Source organism: Biomphalaria glabrata, chromosome 6 (genome assembly GCF_947242115.1).
Source record: "Biomphalaria glabrata chromosome 6, xgBioGlab47.1, whole genome shotgun sequence".
Lineage (NCBI taxonomy): Eukaryota > Metazoa > Mollusca > Gastropoda > Planorbidae > Biomphalaria > Biomphalaria glabrata.
In genome coordinates, this window is record NC_074716.1 from 7,222,306 (window position 1) to 7,248,402 (window position 26,097).

Genomic DNA, 26,097 nt, shown 5'->3' on the forward strand with positions numbered 1-26,097 from the left:
CACCGTTAATTGAATTAACTCTTTCTCTCCTAACAGACGATACCAACGTTGATTCCACCAGAATGTGGTAAATAATTACGGAGAGAAAGAGTTAAGGCGTAATTTGTTTTTTATCAACTTGGTTTAAGTGCAAAAAAAAAAGGAACATAAGAGACATTGTTAATTGGAGGTAACTTAATTATTGAATGTGAAATGATAAACGTGATCTCCTCATTTCAAGAGTTCTCTCTCTCTCTCACACAGTCATCTCAGACCTCAGTTGCTTAAATCTTACTCAATCCCTCCAACCTTAAAGTAAAATGACCCTGCTGAAAACTTAAATATGGAGTTGAAGCTAGGTGCTGAAACAAATGTGATACATACATATATTAGACAGCAAAGGTTCTATTGAAGTTGTTAGTGAATGGATGCTTCGAGATGGGGGAGGGGCTAGCTAGGGATAGTGACCTTTCACCACTGGGGTGGTAATTTGCATACGGGCGAAATGACTCTGGATCAGAAGAATGTTTTTTTTGGACATTCCGATGGTCTAGAGTCTAGAGGTTAAGTTCGCTTGGTGCGTTATCGCTAGGCGGTGGTGTCGAATCCAGAGTCACAGGTTCGAGCCTCGGTCGGCGCATTCACTTATTTTTACTACTTTCTCTCTTAAAAATTTGGTCCCAGGTGCTGCTATCCATTTATGTCTAATATATGTATGCTGAAAACGTAGAGTGAAAAAAAAAAGGTGTGGATTGAATCCCCAACTTTGCGATGCTTCAATTCAGGTTCCATTGGCGATTGAGATTAATATTGTATTCAAGACTAAATATGAATGAATCAAAATACCCGGCAGTTGGTCATGGTGTCAGCGCGAGACCAAACGTCATAGAAGGCCTCAACACTGACCTGCGACGTCACAACTTGAGGGCAGTTTAGACCAGTAGCTCATTGCCTCGTCACAGGTCCTTCCATAACGATTGATCTCGGTCAGAGACACCTTGACCAACTGCAAAGATTGATCTCGGTCAGAGATACCATGACAAACTGCCATGATTGATCTCGGTCAGAGACACCATGACCAACTGCCATGAGTGATCTCAGTCAGAGACACCATGACCAACTGCCATGATTGATCTCGGTCAGAGACACCATGACCAACTGCCATGATTGACCTCGGTCAGAGACACCATGACCAACTGCCATGATTGATCTCAGTCAGAGACACCATGACCAACTGCCATGATTGATCTCGGTCAGAGACACCATGACCAACTGCCATGATTGACCTCGGTCAGAGACACCATGACCAACTGCCATGATTGATCTCGGTCAGAGACACCATGACCAACTGCCATGATTGACCTCGGTCAGAGACACCATGACCAACTGCCATGATTGACCTCGGTCAGAGACACCATGACCAACTGCCATGATTGACCTCGGTCAGAGACACCATGACCAACTGCCATGATTGACCTCGGTCAGAGACACCATGACCAACTGCCATGATTGATCTCGGTCAGAGACACCATGACCAACTGCCATGATTGATTTCTGTCAGAGACACCATGACCAACTGCCATGATTGATCTCGGTCAGAGACACCATGACCAACTGCCATGAATTACTTTGTCTACACACAAAAAACAACTAGCGATCTAGCCTTATAGGCCTAAGTCTAAAAAGATAATTCTAAGAAAATGTTAGCTAATGCTTTCTTATCATGAAATAATAGTATAAGAACTTAAAATAAGAATTGATCTGAATGTTGCAGGTATTTACTACACACTGACTCTATTGTGGGCTGTCATGTCTCTGATGGGCTCAGCTTTGGTTCTCAACTTACACAACAGAGGCCCCAGAAGGGCAAAGGTTCCTGAAATAGTAAGATGGGTAAGTGTCTATCTATCTATCTATCTATCTATCTATCTATCTATCTATCTATCTATCTATCTATCTATCTATCTATCTATTTATCTATCTATTTATCTATCTATCTATCTATCTATTTATCTATCTGCCTATCTATCTATCTTTCTGTCTATCTATCTATCTATCTATCTATCTATCTATCTGTCTGTCTTTCTGTCTAACTATCTCTCACACCTCTTCGTCTCTCCTCTCTATCTTTAGAAGACTATTGCAAAAAATATGTTCATATTTTTTTTAACTAAATCTTCTTTTAATACTCATGCTGTTGTACCTTCAATAAAATTGTGTCAGATTGGTTCCATTGAAATCTGTATGTTTTTATCTCTGGAATTGGTTGAACCAGATCTTTCTTCGGAGCTTAAAGCGACTTGTTTGCCTCGGCAATGACAGCTATTATCCTCTGAACGACCTTGACACTATCAGCATGCGAGGCCTGGACAAAACAATGGCCTCGCAAGAGCGCCAGCAGACCAACTCGGACATCAGGGGCATGAACTCTTCCAAAGTGGAGAGAGACATCGAGGAGATTTGCAGAAATATGAACCTTTTGAGCGCCAAGATAGCCCTGCAGGTATTGATGTCAAGATCTATATATAACTCAAAGGGAGATAACTAATCGATCTACTCCGGGGGAAAAAAAGGGTGGGGATAGGAACATTCACAGAAAATCAGCAATAAAAAGATGATTTTATTTATTCAGTACTTATTTTTATCCACTGGCAACGCTGAGCTTTTTTTTCCGGTTGTTTTTTTTTAATGTATCACTGCACTCAGTGTAATGTGATATATTCTGTGCTATCTCAACCAGTGGAGTAGCAGCCAGGCCACTTGTGGGCTCATTCGCTTGGGCCCTCTACCAACATGTACCGAAACGAATTATCGTTAGGGGAAAATGTGTTGGCTATAAGAATTTAAATGTTTAGACCATTACATACATGATTACACTAGGATTATGTTATATTTATTGTTTTTAAATTATTTACGTTAGTATGAAATATGATAAAGAAAGGTAACTCTTGTTTTATCAGTGCAGCGTTTCATTACATTACAACGTACAAATTATTTAATAATAATGATGATAGTAATAATAGCTATAAAAAAATTTTAACAATGTGAAATAGCTGCCTTGGATAAATGTTTATTTTTTAATATAGGCTAAATTGTTGTTTTCTTTAATATTACGATATGTATGTACTATTTTAAATACATAAATTAGTAATATGAGTTGACAGTAAAATCAACAAATTTCATTGATCAGCAATAGTTAAAGATCTTTATGTCCTGGATTCATATCGCAGATTGGTATTTGGAATATTAACGCGCCACTGAGTCCACCAACTCAAATGTGTGCCTGACTCAAGTTGGGAAAGTACAGGTGGTTGGTCGTTGTGCTGGCCACAAGGCACCCTGCTCTTTAACCGTTAGCCAAATAAACAGATGACCTTGACATCATCTTCCCCGTAGCTCTGAGAGGGGAACTTAACTTTTCTTTTTTTAACTGAGCAAAATAAACTCTACTTGTAATACGAAATTATAAAAAAGAATATCTAAGTGTTGGAAAAAAAAAGCCACAATCCCTGGGTGCCTTCTTAATGAAACAATTAAAAAAAAACGTATTAATAATCAATAAGTTCAGGTATATTAAATAATTGTGCAAAGTGTTTTGATACTAGAGTCCAATGGAAATTGAACTAGACAGAGTGTTTTATGGAATATATTCTTGCATTTGAATCTATTTCCCGTATCACGATTTTACATGTTAGTTCTCCGTTTCTTTTCTCAAGTGAAGATATGAACTTACAATTTTACATAAAGATTCATGTCCAATCACTATACATGAATAATTTTAAAAAAAATAAATAAATAATCAATCTGTGTTAATTACCTTTTTTTTTTTTTGTTTTAACTAGAAAGCAGAACTTATTCCTGCAGTATTGAGATATATGGCAGTAATTTTTTTGCTTATTCCCCTTTTATAACTATTAAAATGTCAAACAAAGCATTAGGGTTTATTAAAAGAAATTTATATAAATCAAACAAGAACATAAAATTAAAATGTTATTTAACCTTGGTTAGGCCAATAATAGAATATGCATCCTCCGTTTGGGATCCCTCAACTCAAGATAACATTTAGAAACTGGAACAGACACAAAATAGAGCAGTGAGATTCATAACAAACGAATATCTTATCTTCTTATCTAATACAGACGTTACTTCAAAAAAGAAGATGATTACGTCCTACGCGTCATGCATTTAGTCATGCATATTAACCAATGACTTAAATTCTGCCAACAATATTTACATTTGACTAGAGTAACACCTTTAGTAAAATCACTAAATTTAGAAAGCCTTCAGGACAGAAGGCTGAAAAGTAAAGTAGCAATCATACATAAAACACTGAACCATAAACTTCAAATACAAAAACAAAATCTAATAAAATACCCAGAAAGACACAAAGATAAAGGCACATTACTCGTCCCATATGCTAGGACAAATTTGTACCAATGCTCCTTCTTTCCAGTACTAGTAGAGCATGGAATGGGTTGCCTGAACTAGCCAGGAAAACCAGTGACTTGGCAGAATTCAAGTCATTAGTTAACATGCATGACTAGATGCATGACGCGTAGGACGTAATCATCTTTTTTTGAAGTAACATCTGTATTTTATAAGATAAGATAAGTTTATATATATATATATATATATATATATATATTGCTTGTTATATTATCTTTTACCTACTTATAAATAATTTGTATTAATTGTGTTTAGTTTCCTGATAGAAAGACATGTTCCAATCGTCTTCTCTCTTCCTCAACAAATGTTTTGCAATAATGTATTTCATGTTCTTTTCCTGTTTACATTTTTTAAATAAACTCATTTTTTTATATATACATTTTTTAATCCCAAATTAGGATTCAAGACAAGACGTGCTGAACGAGTGGCACCAGGTGGCGCTAGTGGTCGACCGAGTTTTATTTTTCTTGTTTTTCTTGGTGTTTCTAATGTGCAGTGTGATTCTTCTAGCATAGGTCAGTGAGCCTCAATGGACTTGAAGGACCATTTGAATCTTTCAGGAAGATCTCTTCTTTTGTATTACTATTGCATACGTTACTGATACAAATGAAACGATGGCTTATTGATTAAAGAAGTCTACAGTAAGGCAAAAGACTTGTTAGAATAAGATGACGTCTTAAAATGAAATGTCTGCACAATGTTATGAAAGAACTATTTGTTGAAAGTTGAAACTACGTTTATAAACTTCTTTCGGAAAACTGAGGAATGGCTAGTCTACGGACTACTGACAAGACTACGAAGTTAAGACCAGACAATGAACTACATCGACTACGGATCACTGACTAATCTATGAGATACTGACAAGACTAATAACTACTGACTAGAAGGTTGAAGTTACTGGAAATTCTTTTCAGATACTAACCTTATCATTGGTCAAACAGATCTGAGGTTTTGTGTATATTGATGGGACTTTACAAGTAGTGTCTATACTTGCTTTGAAACATTTTAAAACATTCTTCATGTTGACACAGACGTAATCATCCTCTTTGAAGTAGCATCTGTATTTTATAAGATAAGATAAGCGTTGTTATGATCAAACTGTTTTTAGTGTTGTTGTTGTGTATCTCCTTTGGATATTGATGTTTATAAATACCAGTGTTCAAGGAATTGTTCACTACATTTAGACCTTGTTCAGTAATGACGTTTGTTTATTGTTCAGAAAATAATTTCCATTTTTTGTGTTTTCCGATTCGGACAACAAAAAATGTTTTTATTTAGATTTACGTTTTAGTTTGGTTTTTTTTTTTTTTTAATCAACTCACTGTGTCTGTCTGGTCAAAAGTGTGTACACGTCATTTCTCCCACATTCATTCTAGGATTAAGTTGAAACTTTGCACAATTATTCATTGTCATGGACAAGACATGAATCAATTTAAAAAAAGTTAGGGTTAGGGTAAATTAGCATTCTTCGATAAAATTGATACTTTAAACAATTATTTATTATAAATTTATAAAATATAACTTTTTAAAATTTTTTTGACAAATCTATACCAGCTATTAGTGCATGGAATGGGTTGCCTAAATCAGCCAGGAAAACCAGTGACATGGCAGAATACTAGAGGCATGACATGTAGGACGTTATCATCTTCTCTTTTGTAGTAACGTCTGTATGTTATAAGATAAGATAAGAATTATTGACATAATTGGTAATTATTTTATTTGATACTAGACATATGTTACCCGCGACCCGCGGGTCTTTATTTGCGCATTACTGTCGATATAGTCACTGAGAGTGTTTTGTAAACAATTAAACGAAATAATAATGTAATAAGTAAAGCGAATGTGTCAATGTAATAATAGTGTGAATGAAGCTATCTAAACACGGCTACGCAGCTTCAGCAAACAGCGAACGAATGTATTAAAAATGCTTTAGAAAAACAAATTTGAATGTTAATTTGATTAAAATATGAAATGAATGGACAATAATTAGTATGTTTATGTGTTAAAGCATAAAACTATCTTTGGGAAAAGAAGTTTTATCATCTTAGAGTTCAATAAGAGTTTTAGACCTAGGCCTAGGAATAGACTCAGTAGAGAGATGTGTTAATGTGTAACCATTTGGTAATGTCTAATGAAATAATGTTCGCCAGGAAATCTGTAGTCACAGATATCAGGAACTAATTTATGTAAAAAATGCTTTTGGATAATCTAGTGGATTGGATTTAGATGTATGTAAAACTTAGCTAATGATCCTTTCACGTTATTTCTCTTTCGCTACGAAAATAAAATTAGTTTTGCGAAAATGGGTTTACCCGAAGTCGATACATTCTTATCTATTACAAACGAAAAGAGCGATAGCTTTGTTAAATGAATGGGATTATAAAGTGAACAATTAAACGAAATAATTTTTAGTACGCGATTCATGAATGAATATAGATCTAGGTCTATCTCAACTCGGCTTCGCAGCTTTCGTAGGTGAATGTAGCTTTAGAAAACCAAATTTGAATGTTTATTTGATCAAAATATGAAATGAATGGACTTTAATTAATATGTTTATGTGTTAAAGTATAAAACTATCTGTGCGAAGAGAAGTTTTATCATCTTAGAGTTGAATTAGAATTTTAGATCTAGGGATGGGATTATAAAGTAAACAATTAAACGAATTAATATTTAGTACGCGATTCATTACGGAATTGTCTAATGAAAGAATGTTCGTCAGGAAATCAGTAATCACAGATATAAGGAACTAATTAATGTAAAAAATGCTTTTGAAACACAAAATTGAAGGTTAATTTTATTATATAATGAAATCAATGGATCTTCTTTTGTATTTTCATGTGTCAAAGTAAAAAACTATCTGCGCAAAGTGTATTTCTTAAAATTAGATCTAGGTCTAAATCCTTTCTATCTTTTCTCATGTCAACATTGTAGACATGGCCTAGATCCATAAAATACTATAGCTGTAATAGAGTCGGACAACTTTATTTTTTTTTTGAGGGTCTTAAGTTTGTTTTAGGGCTACAATACATACACTACGGTCTAAGTTGGTACCCAAGGAACATTCCTGCCTAGTTTTATCAAGATTGGTCAAGCGGTTTTGATGTCTATAAGTAACATACATCCATGCATATACATACACCACACATTCTACTTTATAATATAGATTGAATAAGGGAAATATCTTGATATTGATATTCTTGATATAGTTTTAAGATAAGCTTTGGTTGTTGTTTTTTAAAGGATTTTTGTTATATTTTGCTTGTTTTTTTGTTGTTTTTTTTTTGTTTTTTTTTTTTTTTGCTTTTGTTGTTGTTGTTGTTGTACTCACACTTGAGGAAGTCCGACACTAAGATTAATGACCACCGACAGCAATGCAGAGTGTTTGCTTAAAAACAAACGACAACAGACATTGCAGTTTGATTTCAAATACAATTTTATTTTCAGAAATGAATCATTATTTTTTTGGGGCCCTGTATCATTTATTTTATCATAAGATAATCAATGTCAATCAAGCGATTTTTTTTTTAAATTTGTATTTGTATTTTATGTTCACTTTTATTTATTTATTTTTTTTGTCTCGATCGAACTAAGAACGATATCGTCCAATCAGATTTTCCCTTTTAATCTTGTGAAAATAAGACGTTTTTTTCCACAACACTTTCTTACAAAGTGTCAATGTAAAAGGTTACATCAGTTCCATTGGACACTCCCCTCGACAAACAAAGAAAAAGAACTTTGAACAAAGATTCTAGAGAGATAAGTTGTATCTGGTCGGAGTGGAGGAGCTATATGCTCAGAAACTATAAATAGCTCAATATTTAATGGATTGTACATCAGGCTTAGAAATTAAACTACCCTGAGCTGCAAGATTTATTATCTCCCATTTTAGTCTAGGGGGGGCCAGGATTTGTGAGGGTGGGGGGTGCAAAGACCATAGACGTATACTCCCCTGTATTTTGTTCACCTTTTTTTTTTTCTTTGCTTAAAGTCAGTTTTAAGTTTTTCTTGTTGTTTTTTTTTCTTGGCATTCCAATGCTAGCTGTTATTTTACGTGTAAACAGTCCTGACCTGATGGGAAATGTGTATATCTTAATAGAACTTACAATCTAGATTTTTTTCTGAAGTTGACTGTAATGTACAGTAAATTCTGATAGTGTAATTATGTACATTGCTTATTGAATGCAGTGATGTGTGTCATCATATCTGTATCTATCAAATGTAAGTATGTATATTTTGTATAGAAACATTGTGTCTAAATTTTGTATTGTGTTTTCCCAACTAAAAGTTTTCACTGTTACTCACGGGCTGGACATGCATCGATGCACATGTATCTTAGCACCATCTCTCTGACTCTTACGTACGTGTGCTTTTCGTGCTTGTTGTTGTTTGTTTGTTTGTTGGTTTTTTTTTGTAGTTCATTAAAAGTGAAGTATATCCGCATTTACGTCCCCTTCCAGGTGACATGTGACTCTAAGATCTAGACTAACTATAAGATCTAGACTAAATACTAAGTCAACAATATCGCCTTCTTAAGCTGGACTACACATTCAGCCTGGAATTCAAACCCAGTCCAGGTCATTGCCAAGCAGGACTTTTTTTTTTATCTTTTTTGCTGGAGGGGATTTAGAGACTTACGGGAGAAGAACGGCATTTAGAGGAAGACATACGGCGACTCAGAAACTAGCAAGATTGGCACCAGCGACTTACATGAAACTCAGAAACTAGCAAGATTAGCACCATAGACTTACATGAGACTCAGAAACTAGCAAGATTAGCACCAGCGACTTACATGAAACTCAGAAACTAGCAAGATTGGCACCAGCGACTCACATAATGACACTCAGAAACTAGCAAGATTAGCAGTTAGCACCATAGACTAACATGAGACTCAGAAACTAGCAAGATTAGCACCATAGACTAACATGAGACTCAGAAACTAGCAAGATTGGCACCAGCGACTCACATAATGACACTCAGAAACTAGCAAGATTAGCAGTTAGCACCATAGACTAACATGAGACTCAGAAACTAGCAAGATTAGCACCATAGACTTACATGAGACTCAGAAACTAGCAAGATTAGCACCATAGACTAACATGAGACTCAGAAACTAGCAAGATTAGCACCATAGACTAACATGAGACTCAGAAACTAGCAAGATTAGCACCATAGACTAACATGAGACTCAGAAACTAGCAAGATTAGCACCATAGACTAACATGAGACTCAGAAACTAGCAAGATTAGCAACATAGACTAACATGAGACTCAGAAACTAGCAAGATTAGCACTAGTAACTGGCATAATGAGGCTCAGACTTGCAGGAGAGTGAGAGAAACAGAGTTAAAGAGAGACATAGAAGGACAGAAAGAGATAGAGAGACATTGACGAGAAGATCTCTGAGACACAGAGAAGGCGTCTCGGTAAGAAAGTCACTCATGTTTTTGTTGATATGACCAGCTGAGAAGACAGCAACTTTCTTCTGAACTCACTGAAAATCAGGATCAACTTGGTGTCAGTAAGAAAGGCCCACAACTGTGTCTACATCTCCTTCACCCTCGTCTGTCACAGTCTGATGGGCCACCCTCACATAGTTAGTTCCGTTGAAGGGCAATTGAGATGATCATAAAATAAAATCTAGTAATTAATCATTATAAACGTGTTCATGATATCAGACCACAATCTATTTCATATGTAGATGTATGTTGTGTACATATACATAGTTGTATATAGTTGTTATACAGATTGTATTGTTGTCATTTGATAAAATTTTTTCTCTTTCTGTTCACTAAATGATTTGTTGTTGTTTGTGTTTTTTTAAATAAGTAGTTTTCGATACACACATAGAGAGTTGACAGACGATTGCAAGCCCAATAGTGTTATGAAGTGTCATGATGCAGAGAGGGTCGTGGATGGTCGTGATTGGACTTAGGTTTATGGAGAATCACAAGCCCCAATCTTCGGAATCTTAAGACATTGCCACAAGACAAGCCCCAATCTTAAGACATTGCCACAAGACAAGCCCCAATCTTAAGACATTGCCACAAGACAAGCCCCAATCTTAAGACATTGCCACTAGACAAGCCCCAATCTTAAGACATTGCCACTAGACAAGCCCCAATCTTAAGACATTGCCACTAGACAAGCCCCAATCTTAAGACATTGCCACTAGACAAGCCCCAATCTTAAGACATTGCCACTAGACAAGCCCCAATCTTAAGACATTGCCACTAGACAAGCCCCAATCTTAAGACATTGCCACTAGAAAAGCCCCAATCTTAAGACATTGCCACTAGACAAGCCCCAATCTTAAGACATTGCCACTAGACAAGCCCCAATCTTAAGACATTGCCACTAGACAAGCCCCAATCTTAAGACATTACCACTAGAAAAGCCCCAATCTTAAGACATTGCCACTAGAAAAGCCCCAATCTTAAGACATTGCCACTAGACAAGCCCCAATCTTAAGACATTGCCACTAGACAAGCCCCAATCTTAAGACATTGCCACTAGACAAGCCCCAATCTTAAGACATTGCCACTAGACAAGCCCCCCAATCTTAAGACATTGCCACAAGACAAGCCCCAATCTTAAGACATTGCCACTAGACAAGCCCCAATCTTAAGACATTGCCACTAGACAAGCCCCAATCTTAAGACATTGCCACTAGACAAGCCCCAATCTTAAGACATTGCCACTAGACAAGCCCCAATCTTAAGACATTGCCACTAGACAAGCCCCAATCTTAAGACATTGCCACTAGACAAGCCCCAATCTTAAGACATTACCACTAGAAAAGCCCCAATCTTAAGACATTGCCACTAGAAAAGCCCCAATCTTAAGACATTGCCACTAGACAAGCCCCAATCTTAAGACATTGCCACTAGACAAGCCCCAATCTTAAGACATTGCCACTAGACAAGCCCCAATCTTAAGACATTGCCACTAGACAAGCCCCCCAATCTTAAGACATTGCCACAAGACAAGCCCCAATCTTAAGACATTGCCACTAGACAAGCCCCAATCTTAAGACATTGCCACTAGACAAGCCCCAATCTTAAGACATTGCCACTAGACAAGCCCCAATCTTAAGACATTGCCACTAGACAAGCCCCAATCTTAAGACATTGCCACTAGACAAGCCCCAATCTTAAGACATTGCCACTAGACAAGCCCCAATCTTAAGACATTGCCACTAGACAAGCCCCAATCTTAAGACATTGCCACTAGACAAGCCCCAATCTTAAGACATTGCCACTAGACAAGCCCCAATCTTAAGACATTGCCACTAGACAAGCCCCAATCTTAAGACATTGCCACTAGACAAGCCCCAATCTTAAGACATTGCCACTAGATAAGCCCCAATCTTAAGACATTGCCACTAGACAAGCCCCAATCTTAAGACATTGCCACTAGATAAGCCCCAATCTTAAGACATTGCCACTAGACAAGCCCCAATCTTAAGACATTGCCACTAGACAAGCCCCAATCTTAAGACATTGCCACTAGACAAGCCCCAATCTTAAGACATTGCCACTAGACAAGCCCCAATCTTAAGACATTGCCACTAGACAAGCCCCAATCTTAAGACATTGCCACTAGACAAGCCCCAATCTTAAGACATTGCCACTAGACAAGCCCCAATCTTAAGACATTGCCACTAGACAAGCCCCAATCTTAAGACATTGCCACTAGACAAGCCCCAATCTTAAGACATTGCCACTAGACAAGCCCCAATCTTAAGACATTGCCACTAGACAAGCCCCAATCTTAAGACATTGCCACTAGACAAGCCCCAATCTTAAGACATTGCCACTAGATAAGCCCCAATCTTAAGACATTGCCACTAGACAAGCCCCAATCTTAAGACATTGCCACTAGATAAGCCCCAATCTTAAGACATTGCCACTAGACAAGCCCCAATCTTAAGACATTGCCACTAGACAAGCCCCAATCTTAAGACATTGCCACTAGACAAGCCCCAATCTTAAGACATTGCCACTAGATAAGCCCCAATCTTAAGACATTGCCACTAGACAAGCCCCAATCTTAAGACATTGCCACTAGATAAGCCCCAATCTTAAGACATTGCCACTAGACAAGCCCCAATCTTAAGACATTGCCACTAGACAAGCCCCAATCTTAAGACATTGCCACTAGACAAGCCCCAATCTTAAGACATTGCCACTAGACAAGCCCCAATCTTCGGAATCGAATACATTGGTAACATCGTATAGCATATAAAATAGCTAGGATGTGGTAGCGTCACATGAAATAGCTAGGATGTGGTAGCGTCACATGAAATAGCTAGGATGTGGTAGCGTCACATGAAATAGCTAGGATGTGGTAGCGTCACATGAAATAGCTAGGATGTGGTAGCGTCACATGAAATAGCTAGGATGTGGTAGCGTCACGTGAAATAGCTAGGATGTGGTAGCGTCACATGAAATAGCTAGGATGTGGTAGCGTCACATGAAATAGCTAGGATGTGGTAGCGTCACATGAAATAGCTAGGATGTGGTAGCGTCACGTGAAATAGCTAGGATGTGGTAGCGTCACATGAAATAGCTAGGATGTGGTAGCTTCACATGAAATAGCTAGGGTGTGGTAGCGTCACATGAAATAGCTAGGATGTGGTAGCGTCACATGAAATAGCTAGGATGTGGTAGCGTCACATGAAATAGCTAGGATGTGGTAGCGTCACATGAAATAGCTAGGATGTGGTAGCGTCACATGAAATAGCTAGGATGTGGTAGCGTCACATGAAATAGCTAGGATGTGGTAGCGTCACATGAAATAGCTAGGATGTGGTAGCGTCACATGAAATAGCTAGGATGTGGTAGCGTCACATGAAATAGCTAGGATGTGGTAGCGTCACATGAAATAGCTAGGATGTGGTAGCGTCACATGAAATAGCTAGGATGTGGTAGCGTCACATGAAATAGCTAGGATGTGGTAGCGTCACATGAAATAGCTAGGATGTGGTAGCGTCACATGAAATAGCTAGGATGTGGTAGCGTCACATGAAATAGCTAGGATGTGGTAGCGTCACATGAAATAGCTAGGATGTGGTAGCGTCACATGAAATAGCTAGGATGTGGTAGCGTCACATGAAATAGCTAGGATGTGGTAGCGTCACATGAAATAGCTAGGATGTGGTCGCGTCACATGAAATAGCTAGGATGTGGTAGCGTCACATGAAATAGCTAGGATGTGGTAGCGTCACATGAAATAGCTAGGGTGTGGTAGCGTCACATGAAATAGCTAGGATGTGGTAGCGTCACATGAAATAGCTAGGATGTGGTCGCGTCACATGAAATAGCTAGGATGTGGTAGCGTTACATGAAATAGCTAGGATGTGGTAGCGTCAAATGACATTTATTGGGACATTGCTAATCAAATGTAGGCTTATTTTTTAAGATTGCAAATCATATGAAAAATAAAAATACTTTTCATACCACTTTACAGTGTAGATTTTCTTATCTTTTAAAGGTTTCTTTTTTAAGATACTGTTGAGTGTGTTACAGTATTAGACTACACTTGGGAACACGCTTATGTAGCTCATTTAAAGGCAACAATAAGATACCAAAAACAGTGTTTCAGTGTTTGATGTTATGTCTTATAGGCATTTATTTTATTACAATTTTATTTCACTTATATGATATGAAACTCACTCAAACTTGTTTTTTTTTTTTTTTTTTTTGTTGTTTTTTTTTTAATTCAAATCTCTCTGGACAACCAAGTCCTTTATAGCACCTAATTCATGAGACTGATTTAAAAAAAAAAAAAACAGAAGCGTGATTAAATACCCAACTTTGTGACCATTTTTTTACTTTTTAATATGCATTTAAAAAGCACCATAATTTATTCTCATAAGGTTAATATATAATTTAACAAAATCTCATTCTTTAATTTCATTTCATCGAATAATAAAAATTCTGAGGTTTCCAAAAAAAAAAAAAATTAAAAATGAAGTGAATGTACATATCGCAAAACTGTTCATATGTTACATTATTATACTCATAATAGCTCTATCAGATTCCTGTAAAATAATATAATAGGGCATCATGATACTTCACCTCGGGATTTCACAGGAAAAGAATTGTTATCACATGATTGGAAATGTATCTAGTATCTATCTTATGCTATTTACTAAAGTTATTGGCCTTTAAATAGAACCTTGCTTTTTCAATTAGGAATATTTGTAAGGTATTAATTATATTACCTCATAGTTTAAAAAACATTGTTTTTCTTATCTTCAAAAGAAAAGAGAAATATTAACTAGAAAGGAATACTTAAACTATTAATTACATCAGATATTGAATACATGGATCCAAAGTTTATCAACCAACTCCAGAGACTAATCTTCACAAAACATATCAAGTTTTGTTTGTTTTCATTAATCTTAAACCTTCTACCTACTATTTATCTAGATTCACTATTTTAATTACTAGTTAAGTTTGGATTAATCATATCTCAAATTTTAATTTTAATTCTTTATAGTTTAATATTTGTGAAATATGAGAACCTATAATAAAAAAAAAGAAAACAAAAACCAACCATAATGGTAAAAACCATATATTTATATGTGTATATATATATATATATATATATATATATAATATTTGCAAAAAAATAACGTGGCTGAATAAAATATTGGCCTCCTTCAGTCGTAGAACGACTATGGTTCATCTCAGAGCACACTTCCTCATGTGGCTGTGGTAGCCCTATTTTGGAGAGACACTCCCGTCCACAGATAGCGCAGGTTAAGGTGGCTTTTACTTTGGTGGTAGAGGAGCTGGCCGTTTTTCGGATTGTACGTTTTTCTTCCTGGGCTGAGACCCATGTACTTTCACTGTCCATGGCTTTCTTGGTCACTGTATCTCTCCATCTGTTGCGGTCTAGAGCTATGTCTTCCCAATTGTCAGTATTGATGTTCACTGATATGAGGTCACCATTTATTACATCTATGTAACGGAGGTGGCGGCGACCAGTTTTTCTTGTGCCAGTCGCGAGTTGACCATAGAGGATGACTTTTGGGATGCGCTTGTCCTCCATCCGGCGAACATGTCCAAGCCAGCGCAAGCGGCGTTGTCTGAGAGCTGTAAAGATGCTGGGAATATCTAATCGCGCAAGGATCTCAGTATTGCACACTTTTTCTTTCCATATGACATTCAAGATCCTACAGAGACATCTCAAATGGAACGAGCTCAGTTTTCTCTCTTGCTTTGCGTAGGTGGTCCATGATTCACTGCCATACAGCAGTGTACTCATAACGCATGCTTTGTAGACTTCCATTTTGGTCGCCGTAGTTAGCTTATGGTTTTCCCAAACTCTTGGCCTGAGTCTAGCGAAGGTCGAGGCAGCCTTCCCTATGCGTTTTTTATCCCTTCTGTAATTGTGGATCCCAGCATAAAATAACCAATGAGAAAGTGCTACGAAGAGCATGGTGCCAGGACATCAGCTGTGTTTTCAGTAGCACACGCCTTAGCTGACATGGCTACGTTCATAGAATGCCAGAAGGTCGACTTCAACAGGACTTCACAGGGCATTCTATATGGTGATCTAACAGAAGGCAGGGGAGCCGCTGGTCGCCCACTTTTACGTTATAAGGATGTATGCAAACGCGACATGAAGCTCTTCAAAATCGACACTAGCAGCTGGGGAAAAGTGGCACTGGATAGATCCACACGGAGAGAGAGAGAGAGAGCATAAAGGAAGGGCCCCGCATTGCAGAAGCCATACACAAGTAACATAACAGTAGTAAAAAGAAGAGTGACAATGCAACGGCGCCTGTCGACTACAGATGCCCAACCTGTGACCACAGCTGTGTATCAAGGATCTGCCTCTTTAGTCACACAAGAAGTCGCAAACGGAGAACTATATCTACAGAGACAGATATATATATATATATATATATATATATATATATATATATATATATATATATATATATATATATATATAGATGCTTCAGAACCTGGTTTTTACAGTTATGGTTTGACCGAAAAAGCAACACTAAAGTATTTACTTGCTTAGTTCTTCCCAATATATTGACGCCGCAGCCTACCTTGGCCTGGTCATGTCCGCCGTATGGAGGACGAACGAATTACCAAAGTCATCCTCTATGGGCATTTGGGACAGGCTCATAAAAAACAGGTCGCCCTCACATCCGTTAGGTAGATTTAATCAATCGTGCATCGATTTTGACTACTGTGATGACATCGCCCTAGACCACACATTGTGGACAGCGATACTGACAAAGAAATCTATGGATAGTGAAAAAAAACAATGACCTCAGCTCTAGAAAAAAAAGCGAGCCAACGTAAAAAGGATGGTTCCTCTATCACCAAGCAGTGGCGTAACCTAGGGATATGAGAGTTACTAACTTGTATAACAGCATGAATAGCAAGATTACAAAGCAGTGGCTTAATATTTAATGTATAAAGAATTTGGATACTCATTTGGCGGCCCCCCTCAAGTGGAAGCCATGGGGACTTTCTAATTTTACCCCCCCCCCCAGCTACGCCACTGCCACCAAGCCAACGCAACCCTCACCTGCGTTGTATGTGGACATGAATGTCGCTCCAGAATGGGGCTTAACATTCACATGAAAAAGTTTAAAAAGTTCTCCAGGACATAAACACTCACAATGTGTCCCTCAAGCACTGCGCTCAACGGACTCAAACGCTTCTAGTGATGCCACGTTTCTCCCTCAAAAGCTACGGTCTGCGGGCTTTTCCAGTGCACGGACGAAGAGTTTGGAACTCACTCCCCATTGATCTCAGACAGACATGCAACTCTACACTACTTTCAGGATGAACATTAACACCTACCTGTTTATAACTTTTTTAAGATTAGTTTGTCATTTCAGCTTTCGTGTTTATAATATTATTACAGCGCCTTGAGCCAACATTTTGTTTGTTAACCCTTAAAATGCGTGTGGTATGTTAGCCTCTAAACATCAGAATTGTAATTCCATTTGGCATGCACTCATTGTAAAACAGCTCAGCACTTTAAGGGTTAACATCGCTTTATAAATAAAAAATATTTTTATTATTATTGTCGTTGTACGGCTGATGGAGGCGCAATGGATATTTAGTTATTAAGTTACTTATAGATTTTATTTCTAAAAGGAGGGAGGTAAAATTCCCTTTTTGATCCCAAGTGGCGTGGTAGCCAGGGGTCACGCCTGAGTTGTCAACACCTGACAAGCCATCCACACGATATAATAGTTATAATAGTGACTTAACCAGACTCGTTTCATTTCATTAAAACTGGTTAGATCTACAAAATCATTGAAAGCACTGCAGTCTCAGGAAGGAAAAAAAAACAATCCAAGGGACGTAAACCATGGGAGACATTGTTCTTATTTATAACCTAACCCAACTGAGGAGGAGGACATTGTTCTTATTTATAACCTAACCCAACTGAGGAGGAGGACATTGTTCTTATTTATAACCTAATCCAAATGAGGAGGAGGACATTGGATCATATATTATTTTGAAATTTTAAAAAATGTTAGCAACAATATAAACAATAATGATAAACTTTATTTTGTTTAATATGGGCTCTAAGTAGGCTAATAGGATATAAATCTAGCAATAATGCACAAAATCAAAGCTTAAAAATACAAACTTTGTGTAAAATAAGTGAATAATGAAAGAGTAAATGATTTTGTAAATAAAACAAAACTTTGCAAATCAATAGCTTCAATAATAAATAAATGTCTTAAGTGACAGCAGGCAATTGAGCAAACTTTCTACTCATCCACTTCTTGGTCTCGTAGATTTGTTCAATTAAAGATGACCAGCTAAGTCAGGCAACCTGGAGAGTAGCAAGAATTGACAGGAAGCAAGGTCTCAACACAGAACTAACATGATGACAGCGTGAAGTTCATTCTTTATATCTGAAAGATTTTATTTTACCTACAGACATAAATTGTCAATAACCAGACCCCATCACAGTAAATATCTTGTTCTGTCCATTGGAATCAAGTCTTTGTGGCTTCATGGTACAATTGGGCAGAAGCTTTAATGGCCCGGGTAACAAAATGTCAGTGGCCATATACAAACTGTCAATGTCCGGATAGCAAGCTTTCAACAGCCAGATACAACCAATCAATGGCTAGATAGCAATAGCAAACTGTCAATGGCCAGATAGCAAACTGGTGATAGGTTGGGTATGACTGCTCCATGGATGTAACAAGTATCATTCAGAGAGTCAATAGTCCAGGTTGAGAAATAGATAGCATGAGCACTAAAATTTTACAAAATATTATTTCTTTCATCTGAAGTCCAAGCATTTCTATGTTTTAAACATCAATTGTATAAACATTTCAATAAAATTGAGATCTCAATCAAAAACAAAAAACATTAAAAACCAGTTTAGGGCCTGAGATACTTCAAACTAAGGCCATCAGATTGAGTGTACACACACCAAGTTGTTTATGAAACACTGAAAGTATCTTTCAAATTTCAATAGAGAAAAAAACTTGTTTCACTCAAATTGTGCAGACAATGAATTATGTCAAACTATTGCTTGATGCCATTACATTTCAACAATTTCAAACACAATTTTAAATTAATCAAATCTCTGTCACTTCACAATTTTTTGCTCAATATAAAAAAAAGTAAATTTGAATGAACAAATTCAAAAGATTAAAAAAAAAATATTTTTGTCATTAATTTGATATTAAAAAAAAAAGTGAACTGTCATCACCCTGTGGAAAAGTGGATAGTCTTCATTAGGAGATATATCTAGACAACGAGGCAATCAAGACTTGTGAAGGAGAGAATCAAATACTGTTCCAATTTATATCCATGAGACCATAAACAAAAACACAGACAAAATGTAAAATATATGTTGAAAGTCAAGACCAGAATGACTACAAAACAAAGAATGAATATCAAAATCTATAAACCAACGCAGAAAGAACAGACATATATCTGGACCCTGTTAGATATCACCACCCATACCCTTGTAGTGTAAACCTTACTATTAGAACTATCAGTAAATTTAAAAAAAATAAGTTCACATTATATCAAAGGACATTATGGTGAATACAATGTGACCATTTTGCTATTCCATTTAATTTCTAGATTACTGAGTCTGTTGCAGGGTATTTAACAAAATGAAACTTAAAAATAAGGATTTTTAAAAATCTTCTTTACAGCATGCTTATTTATGTAAAATTACGTCTGTGAAAAAAATAATTCTAAAAATATATTGTGAAAAGTGATTTAAAAAATAAATACTCCACAAACAAACAAGTCAAATACAATATTGAATTCTGGTTAGTCTATATTTAGAAAATTAAACTTAATAATGCCTGAGAAAAAAAAGTATATGTAACAAACCCACTCTTGTGATCAAAACTACACGTTTACCTAACAAAGAAATGCTATTTTTGTAAACATAACAAAATAATTGTGGTCTTTCAGTAGCATTGTTTATTTATGTCTAACAAGCTGAGTACAATTTGTACACGTAGGATTTACTAGTAATTCAATACCTTCAATCATAGCCTCAACAAATGGTAAGGTCCATAACTCTGCAACATATGTACACTAGTAAAAAAAAAAAAAGGATAAAAGTTGTTCCATAACCAATCAACACTATGAAAACAAGAAAATAAAAAAGAAGGAAGGAAATGGTCAACAAAACAAAATTGTGAACTATGTGGTCAGATATATAGTTTTTTAAAAAATGTGCTTATAAAAAGGGAGAAAAAAAATGCTTCAACAAATTAAAAACATGAAATACTATGCTCAGGGGAGACAAACTACTCTGAGAGGGAGTATGTAGTAGACAAAGAGTTACATTGACATTATTAAGGGAGGGTGAAAATTAAATGGAGTAGGCGATGAAACCATAGATTATATTCTTCACATTAACAGACACACATTAGTTTCAAGGCCAGTCCTGTGCTTCTAGGGTTCATGTGCAAGTTTGAATTAGTGCTGATTGTCCAGATACAGGCCATCCTATTAGTTTAGCATTTAATAAGCTTCACAAGATATGGGGCACTCTAAAAATAAAAGATCATCTCCGAATCTAGTTTGGTAAGGTAAAAAGACGTCTATTGTGGGATGTGTGGCTGAGTGGTATAGACCAACAGCTAACTATCAAAGAGGTTCCAGTGTGTAAACTTTTTCCCCCAATACCCCCAGCCAGTCCATTAAAAAACATTGGACCATAGCACCCAGAGCAATGCCTATAGAATGAAAGATTGGACCATAGCACCCACTGCAATGCCTATAGAATGAAAGATTGGACCATAGCACCCACTGCAATGCCTATAGAATGAAAGATTGGACCATAGCACCCAGAGCAATGCCTATAGAATGAAAGATTGGACCATAGCACCCAGAGCAATGCCTATAGAATGAAAGATGCACTATACTAGAGTACATTTTTTTGTCATTATGACAGCTTTATGGTTTTCATTATTCCCTTTTTAGAGTGAAGCTAATCACAATTCAACAACCCAAAAACAGATTTGGCCTTGATTACAAAGAACTAAAGAGCATAGATCTAGATCAAGTTAGCTTTGATTTGAGTTGTTTTATTGACATTGAAATATTTCTAGCCACAAATAGCTGAGACCTAGATCATTTTAGCTTGGGCTCAGGTTGCTTTATTGACACTGAAGTATTTCTACTCCATTGCTTCTTGATGCCATGGCAGAATCAAATTTAAAGTCTATTACAGAGTGTGGAATAAAGAAAAGAAGCAGGTATGGGGCGACATCAAGACAGGAGGAGAGATCAGGTTTATCCTTGATTAGTGAAGTTAGCTTAAGGTGACAAAATTGTTGAAATTGTGTATATCAGTTTAACATTAAAACATCTTTAGTTCAACCAAGAAATCCATGTTCTCAGTGTCTCCAGTTATCTAAACTATGCTCTTTAAATATACAACAAAACCTTTAAAAGATACCATCACAAATAGTACAATAGAGCACTGAACAATCCTGAGCTGTGGTTTCTCAATAACAAAAATGAAAAAAAAAAAAATGTAAACAACACCTTTTTTAAAAAAAACTTTATAACATTATAAAATATAAGAAATATATGCATTAAAAAAAATTCACATTTATAAAAACAATTTTTCTATACATGCATAAAAGTACTCACATCAAACAATAAACAATATGTATGATGTTAGCTCACAGACTAATGCATTTGTTAGCTCACAGGTTGATGTATTATATTAGCTACAGTTGATTCCTTAAGATAACAATATGACTTAAGGAATATGTGATTTTTTTTTTAAATATTTTTTTACCTCAATTAAAAGAAAATAATTATATTACAATTTTGTTGTTTTTGATGTTTAGAGTCTTGAGGATGTGTCTAAAAGAGAAATTCAATTGGAACCGACTTAACCGGTCTACTTCTTTCAAAATAGATCTAATAGCAACAAAACAGATAATGATTTCTCTTAAGAAAAAACATCAGGATAATGGAAGAAATTCTGAGTTAGATTTCCACCAGACACTCAATGGCACATCTTAAATATCTTTCTGTGGTGACAGTCACATTTGTGGACCACTTGTTATCAGTGACATAGTATTAGTACTTCACATTTATATGTGGGTTATACTTAAAATTTTAAACTTCAAGCTGAACAGAAACACTAACAATTTCTCTTTCATAATGTTATTTTAATTATATATATGTCAGTGATATAGTATTGATGAAGTGTATACAGTTAATTCCCATATCATAAATATAAAATAAATGACTATTAAATCAAATAATTTTTTGAACAGACAAATGCTACAAGTAATATATATAAATATATATATATATATATATTTATATGAAAATAACTATCACAGAAATATTCAGTTAATGATTTTAGTTAAATATACTAATGACTAATACATTCTTGTTTTCATGTGTGACATTGCCATACTTAATAAGCTTTGCTGATCACAGCAGTATATTATCTAAGATGTTTACAAACAATGACTACAAACACAAAGTTCATGCATTATTCTTAGCAGATTCATAACAGAGACTACCTTTTGAAAAACACAAATTGATGAAGTTATATGTCTGCTTGAAGAAAAAGGACATCATTGCTACATCTAGATATGTTAACAATGTTGACCAAATTTAATAGAACAATTTCCCAAATTCTGCTGTGAACCACACACTTTAGAAACTCTTTGATTTGTCTAAAATAGATCAACTTGTGAAGATCAAGTGTGAAGAAAAATTTTACTAACAGATGATATATATGATGTATATCAATATCACATCGAACAACATTCATTGTAGAATTTGATTAACAGAAAAAACAATTAGAATCCTGTTGTTAAATCACTTCAAGTTCAGGACTGCAACAGAAGGCTGCTCTAAAATTGCCTAGAACTATAGACAAATATATGATAGTTGTCAAGACTTAGGCACACAAAAGATGGTTTCTTTTTCAAATTGACCTATCAAAGTCACTGGGTATCAAGTTACAAAGTGTGACTTATACAAAGACAAATAAACAAACAGTAGACAATTGAAGTGGAAAGAAATCTTATTTTTGTTCAGTAAATGTCTGAACCAAAAATTTTAAGAAATTATAAATTAATTGGCAAACACTTAATATCACTAACATTTTATTATATTATAATTATTCAATATTAGCTAAATGTACCAAGATTTGAAGCATTTAAAATTGAGCTTCAGAATAAACAAAAGCAAACACGCTTGTGAGATGTACTGCTATAAATAATCCTACGTCTCAATGACCTAAAGATAAAACTTTTTTTTATTTATGCAATATTTCTTGAAGACATTACTATAGTTGACTACATTTGTGTGCAAACATAAGAGGATGCAACTGAATAAAAAAATTTAGGCATAGTTAACAATTTCTTGAAATGTTGCCTTTACAAAATTAGAGATTTAAGTAAAAAAAAAAAAAGAAAGACAACAATGGAAAGTAAACAAAAATTTCATATGTAGATAGTTGCCCAAAAAGTAAAACAATTTGCAAGCTGAATAACTTCTGATGTGAACAAAACATTTGGATATGATATTACATTCATAAGACTAAACTTGTTATAGAAAATTTGTATCATTTATATTTGTTGTGGACAATAGGATTTTTATGTCTTTTGAAGACTTGCAACATTTTTTTTATATTTATCTTTTCTATTTGTTGAAGTCAATGAGAGCTTCATTGATGTCCAGTCTGATGTTGGAGTCTGGCCTTTCCATCTAGTTCCCAATGGCCAAGGTGGTCTCAACGTCCTCACTAGCTGGATGCTCCACTGCATATTTCAGAACAAGGTCCACCTTGTCCATCTCCTTGATATCCAGGTCCCACTCCAAGTGGTTGGACTTGGTCAACTTGACCTTTTCATTCTTTTCTGGGTGTTTGTTGTCGATTTGAGGAAGCAAGAGAGTCACCTGGTCAACAAACAAACAAACTTTGCTTAGAGTTGTTCAAATTCATATTAACTCTTTCTCTCCTAACTGACGATACCAACGTTGATTCCACAAGAATGTGGTAAATAATTACGGAGAGAAAGAGTTAAGTCATACTTGATAATTATTTTGAGAATGTCATGTGATGTGTAATAACATGATTCTTCTTTTCTAGAATTCATCACCTAACACCACTTTCTCTCACAGAGTTCTGATGTTTTTAAAACCAAGACCATTTTTTAAAAATAATAACACAATTGATTTCAAAAAGCAAAAAACTAACAGTTATTTTAAGTATATAAAATGGAGATATTAAACTGTTGAATGCTACTTCAAACTAAGCCCTTGACAAGTTGTATGTCCAGGTTACAAGATGGTTAAGACTTAGAAAGACCTTCCTTATAAAGAAGTTCTAAAGCTCATTATGCAGGAAAAAGCTTGGTGCTGGGGCTGCTGGAGGAGCTAACATAGCCCTCCTAGAATGCCATTGTGAGAGCCTAGTGCACTCTCTCCAGCTTGCTAGGGGGGAGAGGAGGGGGGGGGGCACTTTCGGCTAATAATTGAGAAACACTGAGCTAGATAGAGAGTTTTGGTTGCTACTTTAGATTCACAAAGTGACTACTAAGCAAGATTTCTTATGTCTTCACAACATGAATCCTAGATAGAAACTTTTGGTTGTTACTTGAGATTCATAGAGTGACCACTAAGCAAGATTTCTTATGTCTTCACGACATTAGAAAATATATTACTTTGACGGATAAAACCATTTCAGTCACATAAAAAAAGTACAAGGAATACTATGAATCTGAATAGTCTTGTGAAAACATATCAATGTATAACAGTTATAAATAAATATATTATGGCTTTTATATAGCGTTTCTTTCATGCTTATAGCATGCTCAGGGCGCTCTGGTCCAATCTCATTTGTGGACCAGTTGGGAGAGGGGGTATCTGGGAGTAGGTTTTTTCCATGCTGCCTTTAGGTGCTCAGTAAACAACAACTCTGCTCGAGTCGGGTGTCGTCGAACCTCGAGCCCCCTTCATAGGTAGCCAAACCAAGTTCAAGCGCACTTAGCTTCTTGACCAAGTTTCCCACTGATTAAATGTCTAACCTTGATTTTCTTCATGTAATTAAATGTCTAACCTTGATTTTCTTCATGTAATTAATTGACTAACCTTGATTTTCTTCATGTAATTAATTGACAAACCTTGGATTTCTTAATGTAATTAATTGACTAACCTTGAATTTCTTCATGTAATTCATTGACTCACCTTGATTTTCTTCATGTAATTAATTGACTCACCTTGATTTTCTCATCCAAGCTGCGAGGCAAGTTGTCCCTCACCACAATTTTGATGGCATAATTGTGCAAGTTTTTAATTTCAATATTCTGCTCGTAGGTGGTGGTGTTGGACTTGGAGATCAGTCCACTTTGGGAGCTGACTTTGTTGAGCGGCTTGTAGTCAACTCTGATACTGGGGTCCACACCCAAAGAACATTCAAATTCTTCCTTTGGAGCTACAGCCTTTATCTCAGCCTGTGAGCATCATAACAAAGAATAACAGGTGGTGTTCAGTGCAGATAATGTTTTAATGACAATCCAAGAAACTTCTAAGGACTTTTCACTTCAATGGAACGAAAGACAACTGTATAAATAATTAATTCTCTCCCACTCTTCCTAGTTTCTTTAGGTTTCACTATATCATCCCCTTATTTCTCTGTATTACTTTCCATTCTTTTTCTTTCTTTCTCTATTTTGTTGCTTAAAAATTGAAATATAAACCAGGAGTGGATTACTGTGATGAACTGAAGCATTTTATTTCAGTTGTAACAGTGATGAATTTCAATGACAAACAAGTAGTTAATAAAAAGAGTACCCTTAAGGACCTATCTATCAATGCCTGTAGTAAAAGTGTTCCAACCTTTTCTGACTGAACAAATAAATGTGATCCAGGGTAAATGTCACCCAAAGAAATTCAGGGTAAATGTTTACCACAGGAATCAAGGGAAAATGGACCTCAGAGGAATCTAGGTGTCTCCCAAAAGAATCTAGGGTAAAATGTCCCCCAGAGGAATCAAGGGAAAATGTCTCCCATTAGAATCTAGGAAAATTTCTCCCAGAGGAATCAAGGGAAAATGTCCCCCAGAGGAATCAAGGGAAAATGTCCCCCAGAGGAATCAAGGGGAAAATGTCCCCCAGAGGAATCAAGGGAAAATGTTCCCCAGAGGAATCAAG

The 26,097-nt window shown here is 35.9% G+C and overlaps 2 protein-coding genes across 7 annotated transcripts in view; one reads left to right on the top strand and one right to left on the bottom strand.

The window, feature by feature from the left end:
- Nucleotides 1-10,217, top strand: part of LOC129926902 (acetylcholine receptor subunit alpha-like) — a 75,117-nt gene extending 64,900 nt beyond the window's left edge. The window contains exons 9-11 of the mRNA XM_056033434.1: nucleotides 1,754-1,872; nucleotides 2,255-2,482; nucleotides 4,824-10,217. Coding sequence (XP_055889409.1) covers nucleotides 1,754-1,872; nucleotides 2,255-2,482; nucleotides 4,824-4,940 — 464 coding nt within the window. The 3' untranslated portion in view covers nucleotides 4,941-10,217. The remainder of the gene's footprint in view (nucleotides 1-1,753; nucleotides 1,873-2,254; nucleotides 2,483-4,823) is intronic.
- A 7,742-nt stretch (nucleotides 10,218-17,959) lies between these two features.
- LOC106078981 (protein F37C4.5-like) overlaps nucleotides 17,960-26,097 on the bottom strand; it is a 29,626-nt gene continuing 21,488 nt past the window's right edge. For all 6 annotated transcript variants that reach the window (XM_056031732.1, XM_056031736.1, XM_056031734.1 and 3 more), the window contains exons 12-13: nucleotides 25,165-25,398; nucleotides 17,960-23,842 (exon numbers count right to left, since the gene is read on the bottom strand). In XM_056031732.1, coding sequence (XP_055887707.1) covers nucleotides 23,651-23,842; nucleotides 25,165-25,398 — 426 coding nt within the window. In that variant the 3' untranslated portion in view covers nucleotides 17,960-23,650. The remainder of the gene's footprint in view (nucleotides 23,843-25,164; nucleotides 25,399-26,097) is intronic.